Genomic DNA, 12,467 nt, shown 5'->3' on the forward strand with positions numbered 1-12,467 from the left:
TTAAATTCAAGGCTAGCCTGGGCTATAATTGAGACCCTGTGTCAAAAACAAAACAAATTAAAAAAAAAAACCTATAAAATAAATATTTATTGAAGGACATAGGTCATTTCTCTTAAGATTCTCTTTAGATGTATATCATTTCAATATAACCATGATCAGACAGCCTGGAACAGCTCTCCAAGGTTGTCAAGGCCAGGAATAATAAGGAAAGATCCAGAAACAGTCACATAAAGTATAAAAGATGTGCTGGATTAGAACAGCATTTCAGCCATGTTAATGACATGGTTCTGGCTGTGGTTGGGGTGGCTGGTTAGTATGAGTGACAGGTAGGGGAAGCGACGCACAAACTATTCCGTCTTGCTCTAGAAGTTTTTCGAAATAAAAGGTTGTGAGACTGTTTTGGGGAAGTTTCTATTAACTTCTTTTACACGTATTTAGTGTGTTTGTGCACGAGAGAGGAGAGAGTGAGTATTTGGGCACTTGTGCCATGGTGTGTATATGGAGGTCAGAGGATAACTTCTGGGAGTCAGTCTCTCCCCTACTGTGGACTGGGGATTAAACAGTTTGGGCGGTAAGTACCTTTACCTGCTGAACCATCCCAATACCCATATATTTTAAAAATTATTTTTAGTTAGCACACACCATTCCATTTCATTGTGGCATTTTCAAACAAAATTTGTTGATTCTCCGCCCCGCGCCCCCCCGCCCCCCCCCCCACTCCCGACCCCATGCCCCTTCCTGTGAGCCTTTCCCCTTCCAGCAAGTGCCTTTCTGTGTCTGGATCACACATGGTGCCTTCCTCCATAGCCTCCCCCACGACACTGATTTCTCCATCTCACAGTCCCTTTCCGGTTTCATTATCTGTACGCACGCGATGCACACAGATCCTTCTAAAGAGGAAGAAGACCCACAGACTGAGCCTACTCTTAGGTCACTTCACCCTGGGAAAGAGAATACACAGATGTGTCGCAACATACAGGCTCTGGGGAAGGCGGCAGCTCTGTCACAAGATCTGAGGACGAGAAAGGCTTCCGTCGGTGGAGAGAACGGAGAGGCCCAAATGGAATGAAGCAGATGGAGGGGGAGCATGGGACTTCGGGAGGGGACGGGCTGGCAGGGCTGCAAGGACGCGCTCTTCGTATCAGAAGAGGCTGGGAGCCAGGCCGTGGTGTTGGGAGGCAGAGCCAGGCGGATCTCTGTGAGTTCAAGGTCAGCCAGGACTGGTCTACAGAGCATGATCCAGGACAGCCAGGACTGTTTCACAGAGAAACCCTGTCTCAAAAAGAAGAGGCTGGGAAGATGGGAGAGGCTGTTAGCCCCCAAGACCATGGAGATCCAATTTCTAGAGCAATCAGTCAGTTACTTGCAAATGGAGTGGCATTCATACCACAGAGAGATTTTACCTGGCATCGGATACCAGCTTATGGGGACTTTGTGTAGGTTTGAGTCAGGTACACCCTGGAAAGTACCAACAATACACATTGTCGCTCTAAGAGAGTTACCTGCTAGCTTTACTCATTCATAGAGTTTGGAAACCAGTTGTTGCCTTTATGTTATGTATGGTCACTTGGTAACTAATGTGTTTTTGTTTTTGAGAATATGTTGCGTGGACTGGACTCCAATTCATGGTTCCCCCTGCCTCAGCTTCCTAAGTTCTGGGATTACAGCCATGTGCCATCATGCTTTAGCTTGGCAGCTAATTTAAAGTCTTTTTTTTTCTTTGTTGTGGATGTATGATGTGTGTGCAGGTAAGTGTGGGCACATGTGCCACAGTGTATGTGTGGAGGTCACAGGGCAACCTCAGGTGCCCATGTCCTTGCCTTCACCTTGAGACAGGATCTTTGTTGTTCAGCTCTGCATGTGCTAGGCTCCCTGCCTTTGGGCTTCCGGGGTTCTCTGTCTGTGGAAGAACTGGGATTGAAGACTCACACAGCCACAGACTCACACAGCCACAGACTCACACAGCCACAGACTCACACAGCCACAGACTCACGCAGCCACAGACTCACACAGCCACAGACTCACGCAGTCACAGACTCACTCAGCCACAGACTCACGCAGCCACAGACTCACGCAGCCACAGACTCACGCAGCCACAGACTCACGCAGCCACAGACTCACGCAGCCACAGACTCACATAGCCACAGACTCACGCAGCCACAGACTCACGCAGCCACAGACTCATGCAGCTGCCACAGACTCACGCAGCCACAGACTCACACAGCCACAGACTCACGCAGCCACAGACTCACGCAGCCACAGACTCACGCAGCCACAGACTCACACAGCCACAGACTCACGCAGCCACAGACTCACGCAGCCACAGACTCATGCAGCTGCCACAGACTCACACAGCCACAGACTCATGCAGCCACAGAATCACGCAGCCACAGACTCACTCAGCCACAGACTCACGCAGCCACAGACTCACACAGCCACAGACTCACGCAGCCACAGACTCACGCAGCCACAGACTCACGCAGCCACAGACTCACGCCACAGACTCATGCAGCTGCCACAGACTTATGCAGCCACAGACTCACGCAGCCATGCTTGCTTTATGCAGTGCTGGCCATTTAAACTGGGGTCATCAGGCTTGTGCTTTAGCCACTGAAACTTCTTCCCAGCCCCGCTAACTATTAAAAAGTCAATAAATTAATTTATGTGTGTGCATGCATGTGCCATGCATGCGTATACACTCCTCTGAGTGTGCATGCCTGTGTCATAGCGCTTATGTGAAGGTCAGAGGACAGCTTTTAGAGATTGGTTCTCTCCTTCCACCATGTGAGTACAGGAGAATGATCTAGAGTTGCCAGGATTTGCAGCAGCTCCCTACCCACTGAGCCATCTTGCTGCTCCCTCCTAGAACGTTAAAACATTTTATTTTGAAATAGGCTCTTGCTAAGTTACCTAGGCTGGCCTTAAACTCACACTGTAGTAAACACACACACACACACACACACACACACACACACTCATACACAGACTCCCTGAATTTTTTGTTTGTTTTTAAACACATAAACACAGGATCTCACTATGTAGCCTTGGCTGGTCTGGAAACTCTCTATGTAGATCAGGCTATCTTTGTACTAACAGAGATCCCCCTGCCTCTGCCTCCTGAAATCTGGGATTAAAGGTGTGCACCATCATGCCCATTATACTTTTTGTTTGTTTGTTTGTTTGAGACAGGATTTCACTGTGTAGCCCTGGCTGTTCTGAAACTCACTCTGTAGACCGGGCTGGCCTCGAACTCACAGAGATCTCTCTGCCTCTGCGTCCCTAGTGCTGGAATTAGAGGAGTGCACCACCACTTTGGGCTCCATTGTAATTTTGTAAACCTTAATCTCCGGAGTAGCTGGGACTTTGGGCCCAGCACCAGGCCCAGCTAGGAAGACTATGCAAATATGTCAACCAGAGAGCTTGGTGTGTCGTTCACACTGAAACTTCCACCGTTGGTGTGTTAAGTTTCTCTTAGCTTTGAACAAATATCTGGAAAAAAGCAACTCAAGGAAAGAGGGGGTTGTATTGACTCGGTTCAGAGGCACGAAGTCCCTCACAGCCCGGCAGCCATGGTGGCACGCTTGGCCGGGGCCACGCCGTTCTCCAAAAATCCTAAGACATGTTTTATTAGTTTGTGTTCCCTGTACAAAGTGCTGTCTTAACAATAACAACCCGTCATTCAAGATCTCGTGTACTGGCCTTGTTTACTGTGACCCCTCCCATTTTCATAGTGTCTGTGTCTGTGTGCGGAACATCTCGATTCCATGGATAAGAGAAACCATTTGACATTTGTCCTTCTAAGTCTGGCTCCTTTTGCTGAGCAGACTGATCTCCAGTCCCCGATACAGTCTGTCCACCAGTTCCTGATGTTCCTCTGCTCATCCTCACATGGGCGACTCCCCCAGCCTCCCACTCACAGGCTCACATTGTTCAGCCATTTCAACTACCTGTTCCTTTTTCTTTGGGTAACCTTGGTGAAGTTCCAGATCCAGCCGGATGGGACATCATTCCTCCCTGTGACTGAAACGCAGTGCAGCTCAGAACCAACGACGTCTCGATGTCACATTCGCCCAGTAGAAAAATGCAATGGGAATGATTTTCGAAAGCCCTGGGGATCATGACTCACCCCTCCCCCATCGTCTATATCCCAAATTTCTTGCTTCCAGTACCCAGTTTTTTTCCAGAGACGCTTTTAATCAGAGGTTGCTTGCAGAAGTTGAGGCCTGGATGAGCATAAACTTGTGCTCCCAGGGTGCATAGCATCAGCTCATCCTTCCAAGGGTGTGTGTGGGGGGGGGGGGGGGGGGGCTGGGAACTGATTCAATCTCACCTGCACTTATTTTGTCCTTCCTGATAACCTTGAGTTTATCACAGTCTCATAATAATAACAAGGCCACACTCGCCATGAAATCCCACAAGAGGTGGCATCCTGATTCCTGGAATCTCCCTGCTTCCCATGGCATGCTCTGAGCACAAGATACATGTCACATCCTCTCATAGCTCAGTCCTGGTAAAACCCCAAGCTCCTGGGTGTAAGGTGTTGTAGAGTGGGAGGGTGACACTTCTCTCCTCTTAAATTATCAGGTTTCCCCCCTATTTTATCTATCTATCTATCTATCTATCTATCTATCTATCTATCTAGATATCTAGATATCTATCTAGATATCTATCCATTTTTTTTTTTTTTGGTTTTGTTTTTTCGAGACAGGGTTTCTTTGTGTGGCTTTGTGCCTTTCCTGGAACTCTCTCTGTAGCCCAGGCTGGCCTCGAACTCACAGAGATCCGCCTGCCTCTGCCTCCCAAGTGCTGGGATTAAAGGCAAGCGCCACTGCCGCCGCCGCCACCACCCGGCAAGATGCCTTAAACTCACAGAGATCTACTTGCCTTTGCCTCCTAAATGCTGGAATTAAAAGCATGTGCCATTTGACATTTAAAATTAAATATATATATATATATATAAATTGAATGACTACTTCGAATGTAATCTATGAATACCACAAATGTGATTAATATGAGTGTAATTTAAAAAATTAATTAATTAAAAAAAGCATGTGCCACTATGCCCAGCTTGCTTGTTTGCTTTCTATTTATTTATTTATTTATTTATTTATTTATTTATTTATTTATTTATTTATTTATTTATTTAAGACTCTCACTTAGCCCAGGCTGACCTGAAACTATGTAGCCAAGGTTGATCTTGAACTCCCGATCCTTTTACCTCTACTTTTAGAGCAGGAAGCACCACACCTGGTATGGTTTATATTTTAAATTTATTTGTCTGTTATTTATTTTTTACAAAGTCTCATTACATAGCCCAGACTGGCCTTGGCCGCTTGAGTGCTGCAGTTACAGTTACAGGTAGGTTCTACCATGCCTACCTTTTCCCTTCTTTAGTCTTGAGCATGGCATTCTCGCCTGCTCCTGGAACCGTTAATTGTTTGTGGAAAGTACTGGGAAAGGAAAGAACCTGCAGAGCAAATAGCATGCCCTCTGCTCTATTGTTCAACGTTCGGCAAAGTTTCTGGGTCTCAGGCTCGTGCACTAGCACAGTAAAGCAAAATCTTATTGACATATAGCCCCCCCCCCCCCCCCACCACCACACACACTCCCGCCCGGCCCAGAAGGAGGTTTGAGATATGGTCTCAGATAGCCCAGCTGGGCCTCAGTTCACTATGTAGCCAGTGATGGCTTTGAACTCTTAATCTTCCTGCCTGCACCCTCCAAGTCCAAGTGTCAGGAGCATTGGGGTACCCTACCATACTGGGTTGCCAAGCCTAGGCAGATCTTGTTTTATTATGCTGCACGAATATTGCCATTTTTCTTAAAACTTGAAGCCCTGAGGGAACCCTGTGTCAAGCAAGTCTACCAGGGCCACCTTTTCAGCACCACATGCTCACTCTGTGTCCATCATATTAGGTAATTTGTACATTTTAAAAGCTTTCATAATTATCACTTCTGTTATTTCAACCTGTGGTCAGTCAATAAATAAAAGATTTATATATATATATGTATGTATGCACATGTATGCAGATGCCTATGGAGGCCAGAAGGGGTGTAGAATCCCCTAGAACTGGAGTTACGGGCAATGAACTATACAATATAGGTGCTTGGAACAGATCTCTGGTCCTTTGCAAGCACAGGATGTGCTCTTAACCACTGAGCATCTCTCCGGCCTCTGGTCTTTTCTTTTTAAAAAGACTCTAGACATTTGTTACATTTACCTATCTGTCTCCTGTCTCCTCTCTACCACATGGTGATGGGAAATGAACTCAAGTTGTCAGGCTTGGCAGCCGACACATGCAGCCTTTACCTGCTGAGCCTTCTTGCTGGCCCAATCTTTATTTTTATTTTTTCAGAAGGATCTCATGTAGCACAGGCTGGCCTGGAACTTGCTGTGTAGCAGAGGGTGACCTTGAACATGTGATCCCTCTGCCTCTACCTCTCCAGTGTTGGGATGACAGGCCCAGACACTGAGGTCACTGTGCCTGCTGTCAGTGATCCTCTGTGTTCCTGTTGTAACTGTTTTGAGGGCTCCTTGGTACTCATTCATTAAGGGGCATGCTGTTCCTGTATCACCCTCCCTCACCTCTCTGTTCTTTGGTATACAAAGGTGCCACAATTAAGCCCCTTAGGGGTGTGGTAAATCACTTGCTGAGCAGTTGTGAGGACCTGAGTTTGAATTCCCAGAGTCCACAGAAAGTATGCTATAGTGTATCTGTAATCCCACTACTCCAACAATGAGAAGAGAGGGAGAGACAGGCATCTCTGGGGAAGCTCATGGACTTCACATGTGCATGCGCACGCACGCGCGTGCCCGCATACCCCCCCCCACACTTAAAAAAATAGCCAGCTTGTCTTAGTCAGTGTTCTACTACTGTGAAGAGACACCATGACCAAGGCCACTTTTACAAAAGAAAACTTTTAATTGGGGACTTGCTTATAGTTTTAGAGGCTTAGACCATGATCATCACGACAGGGAGTGTGGTGTGGTGCAAAGTAGGCAGACACGGTGCTGGAGAAATAGCTGAGGGCCCTACAAGGCCATTGACAGAGACAGACAGCTGGTCTGGTATCGGCTCTTGAAACATCAAGGCTGGCTTCCAGTGACAGCCTCCTCCTACAAGGTCACACCTCCAACAAGGGCACACTTCCTAAACCTTCTAATCCTCAGACAGTTCCATTCCCTGATGATCAAGCATTCAAATTTATGAGCCCCGTGTGTGTGTGGGGCATTCTCATTTAAACCACTACACACTCGTAACCACACAATGATTTCTAAGTGTGTAAGCAAAAGCAAAGACTCACACGTCTCACTTTAAATCTAGTCGGAAGGGATTGTGGTTAGTGGGGAGGCATGTCACAAGCAGAGGCAGCGGCCAGGCAGTAGGCCTCTTGCAACAGAGACTTAGCTAGGTTAGGAATGCAAGGGGAAAATGCTAGACAGAACCACCATAAGCCTGGGTGGTGGCTGCGTTGGTCTGGTGTTTTTCTAGTATGCACAAGGCCCTGGGCCCCAGTCCCAGTGCTCAGCTGTGTTCACAAAGTTGCTTGTTCTGTAGCATTATTTTCCCATAATCCTTCCATCCAGCAGTGGCTCACTCACATCCTTCTGTTGGTTTGCTTTCTGCTCTCCTGGGGATTTAATCACAAGTCTTCCATATGCCAGGCGACAGCTTTGCCGCTGAGCCACGCCCCAGCCCCTTTGCCTTCCCTCTTTAGTTTGGAGACAGGCTCTCACTAAATTGTGGCTCAAGCTGACCTTGAACCCCCTCAATAATCCAGGTAGACTTTGAACTTGTCATTCTCTTGCCTCAACCTCTTGTGTAACGGGGATTACCTGCCCGCACCTCCAAGCCTGGCTGGCTCACTTTTTTGTTGCTGTTGTTGTTGTTTTAACCCGCTTTTGCTCACTGATAAGTCACAGTTATCCATCAGTGTGCTCTAAGTCAGGTGGCAGGCTAGTTTTTCTGGACTCATCATTTTAATTGGGTGGGGATGTGTATTTCTAACTTTCTACTATTTTATGTTAATCTTTTCAAACACAAAAGATGCTTGGGACACATGCCCAGGAATGTTACATTCAAGACTTCCACGTTACAACACTGTCCTTGAACAAGAAACACAATAGCAGTGTGCTTGCTGAGAGGGCTGTCTCTTTAAACCCTTCCCCCCAGCCGACTGTGGTTTAAAAAGTAGGTCAATAATCCTTGCAGAGGATAAAAATCTCTTCCTCCACAGGAGGGAGAGGAGGGGAGAGGAGAGAGTTGGGAGAAAAGAGGGGTAGGCAGTCCTGGGGAGAGGAGGGGAGTGGGGAAGGGGAGATGAGGGGAGGGGTGAGATGGGAGGAAATGGGGGGAGGAAAAGAAGGAAGAAGGAAACAGTGTAGATGGGACAGCGGCTCCTTTCAGGTGTTAAAGAGAACGCGCCTTCTCTGAACGATGGGCCTGTAATGAAAACTTCCAAAGAAGTGAGCTTTTATCTCGGGCTCTCCTCAGATCGCCAGGGCAGCGGGGTAACTAATTTATGGGAAATTATCTTGTAAACGTTTGGGGGATAAATTTTGACTCAGTGGCTGCACAAGGTTAAGGCTACTTTCTTTGTGAGACTCTTACCGAATAGGAGAATCGGATTCCTCGGTGAGCACTTCCTAAGCCTGGTGCCTCAGAAATCCTTTCTGGACATGGGGAAAGCAACCACTCAGGCGTTATGTGATTTTCAGGGCATCGGGGGATGTGGGTGGGGTGTGCCATCCATTTCCTTTAAAATCTTTTAATATATAGATGTGTGTGTGTGTGTGTGTGTGTGTGTGTGTGTGTGTGTGTGTGTGTGTATACACAAGGCCAGAAGAGGGTGTCAGGATGCCTGGAACTAGAGTTACAGGCCATTGTGAGCTGCCTGACCCGGGAGTTGGGGACTGAACTCTGGTCCTGTGCAAGGACAGCAAACGCTATTAACCAATGAGTCATCTCTACACCCGCGCCCATTTTCTTTTTTATTTTCCCCACTTTGGTTATGTGTATGTGGTACGTGTACTTATCAGTGTGGGTGTGTGTATGTGTGTATATATATGTACATGCATGTGGAGGCCGAGGTTGATACCAGGTCTCTTCCACAATTGCTTCTACCTGTATTTTTGAGAGACTCGGTCTCTCAGTGAACCTGAACTCACTGATTTGGCTAGACTGGCTGACCAATGAGCTTTAGGCCTCTGTTTGTGTTGGCCTGCCTCCCCTTCTCTCTGGCATTGGGACTACAGGCATGCACAGCCTTGCCTGGCTTTTTGAGGCTGATGGTATCCAAAGACTTGACCTGATTTGGGTATCAAGGTACAAAAGAACCATCCAAGAAACCCAGAACCAATAACAGGGCACCTTTCAGGGATCCGTCCCGACCTGCAGCACCGGCACCCACGTTCCTCTTGGAAGATAAAGAAGCCACTAATTAACATAGAGATGCTGGGTTTTGATGAATGCATATAATGGGAATCCGACAGAGGATGGGAGGAAGGAAGGACTATTCAAATAAAAATAGGCAATTATGTGTAGACTCTTGTCCAGTTAGCCATGGAAAAGTGGGCCTGCTGAGTCATCTCGTAGAGGGCTTGGTATGTCCCAAATACACACCCTAAGAGGCCCAGGATGCTGATCATGATGTCCTTGGCAATGGTCACACAGCTCATTTTCTCGGAGTAAAAAGTGGTGATCTCCAGCAGGGGCGGGATGATGAGGGCCAGGGCGCTGCTGCTCACGGAGCCCACCAGGGAGATGACCAGGTCCAGGCGAGGAATGAGAACAGCTGAGAAACCTTCGGAGAGAGAGGAATGTAGACTCACTGAGTGTGCCTCAAAGAGGGGAGTCCCCAACAAGCATCGCTTTGGAGTTTAAGGATTAGGCCAGGCACCATGGCTCTGGACCCTGCCTGCCCCCCAATGCTTTTTTAAAATTATCATTTCTGTAGAGAAAAAAAAAATTGTGTGTGTGTGTGTGTGTGTGTGTGTGTGTGTGTGTGTCTGTGTCTGTGTGTCTGTGTGTATGCGTGTATACCTGTGTGAGTGTGGAAGCCAGAGGAAAGATTCAAGTGTCCTGCTCCATCATCTCGCACTCTGTGCCTCATTCCCTTGAGACAGGGTCTCTCTCTGAATCTGGAGCTAGTCTGGCAGCCGGCACCCCCCCCCCCCCCACACACACAGAGTCTCTTCCACCTCCCACTATAATAAACACCAGAAGTCCAGCGCCCTTGCTTCTCTAGGTCAAACATCCCCAGTTCCCTCGCTCTTTCCTCCTGGGCACCTCTTCTGAACCCCTCTCTCTCTCTTCCTAGAATGTTCCAGAGAAAGGATTGCCCAGCCCTTCTTCCAGTGTTTCCTAAACAGTGCTCACTGTGAACGAAAGGGTGAATAAATGACGAGAAAAGAGGGGGGAGAAAGTACTGAAATACCCCCCAAGTCTTTAGCTAACAAATCAGCCCTTTGGGGGCTTCTTTACAGTTAAAATATGTAAATTTCTTTCCAATTAAATAATTGAGGGCACAGGGACTTGGCCCTACATGAAATGGGAAGGAGAGAGGCCCTAGGGAACCAAGTCCCCCATTCTGTCATGGAGCTGTGTGACGTGGGGATGAGACTGAATTTCTCTGGGCCATGGCTCCCTCAGTTGGCAGGAATGCTGGGTTGGTGTGAGTGTTAGACACACCGGTACAGCGGCCAGCAGGGAGGCAAGTGGCTGTGTAAGAAAGATCTTGCCCTCCCCCGTAAATCGGTCAGTGCCCACTCCCTAGGCAGTAAGACTGGGGGTGGCTCTCCTGAGGTGGGTTCTCTAAGCCCGTTTTCAGGTGGAAAGGTGAGAACAATGAGACAAACATCCTGTTGATCACAGAAGTAAGTGGCAGAGCCAAGGCTGCTGGGGTGGGCACTACACCGGGGTAGGACGCACGCCAAGGGTTTGTGTAGATAAGCACCGTCTCCCCAACTCACAGGTCAGGCAGACCAAGGCGGTGCGGACGGTCAGGTCTACAAACAGAGCCCAGTTCTCAGACACTCTTGAGATGACATAGGGGATGATGATCTCAGCTGGGACGTGGAACTGGAGGGCATACGTGAAGAAGATGCCAACAGAGTACATCAGCTTGACTGACTGGTACAGCCTGCAGACAGAAGACAGAAAGGATGTGAGACGCCACCAGGCTTCCGGGAAGGTGGTTCAGGACTCATCGGAAACTTCACAGGTCCAGAGTCAGCGACCTGGGTCAGACTGGCTCAGAGGGGACGTGGAAGCATGCATTCCTGGAGGTTCCAAGGCCATAGGAACCTCCAGGTATTTCATTTAAATATTTCACTTACAAAACTATAAATGTCGTATCTGTGTACAGTAAAATTCACAGTGCAGAAGCCACACAGCCACGACCATTTCCCCGCCCCTGATTCTCACGGCAGTTCCCTCAGCGTTTGCCATGACTCCCATGTGGAGGTCCAAGGACGACCTTAAGTGTCCATCCTCGCTTTTTCTACCACATCTGGAACAGCATCTCTCCTGTTTGTTCCTGCTGCACATGCCAGGTTGGCTGCTCTCCTGTCTCTGCTTCTTGTCTCACTCAGGAACACTGGCATCACAGATGGCATCACCACCGTGCCCAGCTTTTATGTGGGTCCTGAGGGTTCTAAGTTGGATCTTCATGTTTGGGTGGCAAACACTACCCACTGAGCCACATTCTCAGCCCTGTGCCTACAATCTTAAACAGAAAGTAGGGGAGCCACACATACACCCACAGATGCACGGTGGCATGTCTCTAGGAATTGTTGACCTTTGTTATTTCGTCAAATATAAAGCTGGATGTGGTGGCACTTGCCTGTAATCCCAGGACTTGGAAGGCAGAGGTAGGAGGATTGCCATAGGTTTGAGGCCAGCTTAGTATACGTAGTGAGTTCTAAGTCAACAAGGCCTAGACAGTGAGATCCTATCTCAAAACAATAATAAACAAAGTATTTCTTGTAAGTTGTTCCCTGTGAATACATGTCCGGGACTTCTTTTTTTTTTTTTCAAGACAGGGTTTCTCTGTGTTGTGTTGTTTTGGTGCCTGTCCTGGAACTCACTCTGTAGACCAGGCTGGCCTCGAACTCACAGAGATCCACCTGGCTCTGCCTCCTGAGTGCTGGGATTAAGGGCATGCACCACCACCGTCCAGCATATGTCTGGCACTTCTATTTAACAGCACAGAGATTTTTTTTTTTTTAGTTTTTTAACTAGTCAAAAGTTATTTTTGTCTTTTGCCAAGAAAACAATGCAGCGAAGACTATCTCTACATATATCTGCATATCTCAGCACTTACCATGCACTCACATAGCTCATGCCTGCATATCTCAGCATATATGACACACCCCCTATATCCCACATCTGCTTATCTCAGCCTATATAGCACACATCTCCATATTCCTTGTCTACACATCAACTCCAGAAGTAAAAATGACTTTT

General features: G+C 47.8%; 1 protein-coding gene across 2 annotated transcripts in view; it reads right to left on the reverse strand.

Annotated features, from left to right (window-relative positions):
* Positions 1-9,453: 9,453 nt before the first annotated feature.
* Slc36a3 (solute carrier family 36 member 3) overlaps positions 9,454-12,467 on the reverse strand; it is a 35,377-nt gene continuing 32,363 nt past the window's right edge. For both annotated transcript variants that reach the window (XM_042284017.2, XM_042284018.2), the window contains 2 exons: positions 10,973-11,142; positions 9,454-9,804 (listed from right to left, as the gene is read on the reverse strand). In XM_042284017.2, the coding sequence (XP_042139951.1) occupies positions 9,536-9,804; positions 10,973-11,142 (439 nt within the window). In that variant the 3' untranslated portion in view covers positions 9,454-9,535. The remainder of the gene's footprint in view (positions 9,805-10,972; positions 11,143-12,467) is intronic.

This window comes from Peromyscus maniculatus, chromosome 8 (genome assembly GCF_049852395.1).
Source record: "Peromyscus maniculatus bairdii isolate BWxNUB_F1_BW_parent chromosome 8, HU_Pman_BW_mat_3.1, whole genome shotgun sequence".
In the NCBI taxonomy this organism is placed as follows: domain Eukaryota; kingdom Metazoa; phylum Chordata; class Mammalia; order Rodentia; family Cricetidae; genus Peromyscus; species Peromyscus maniculatus.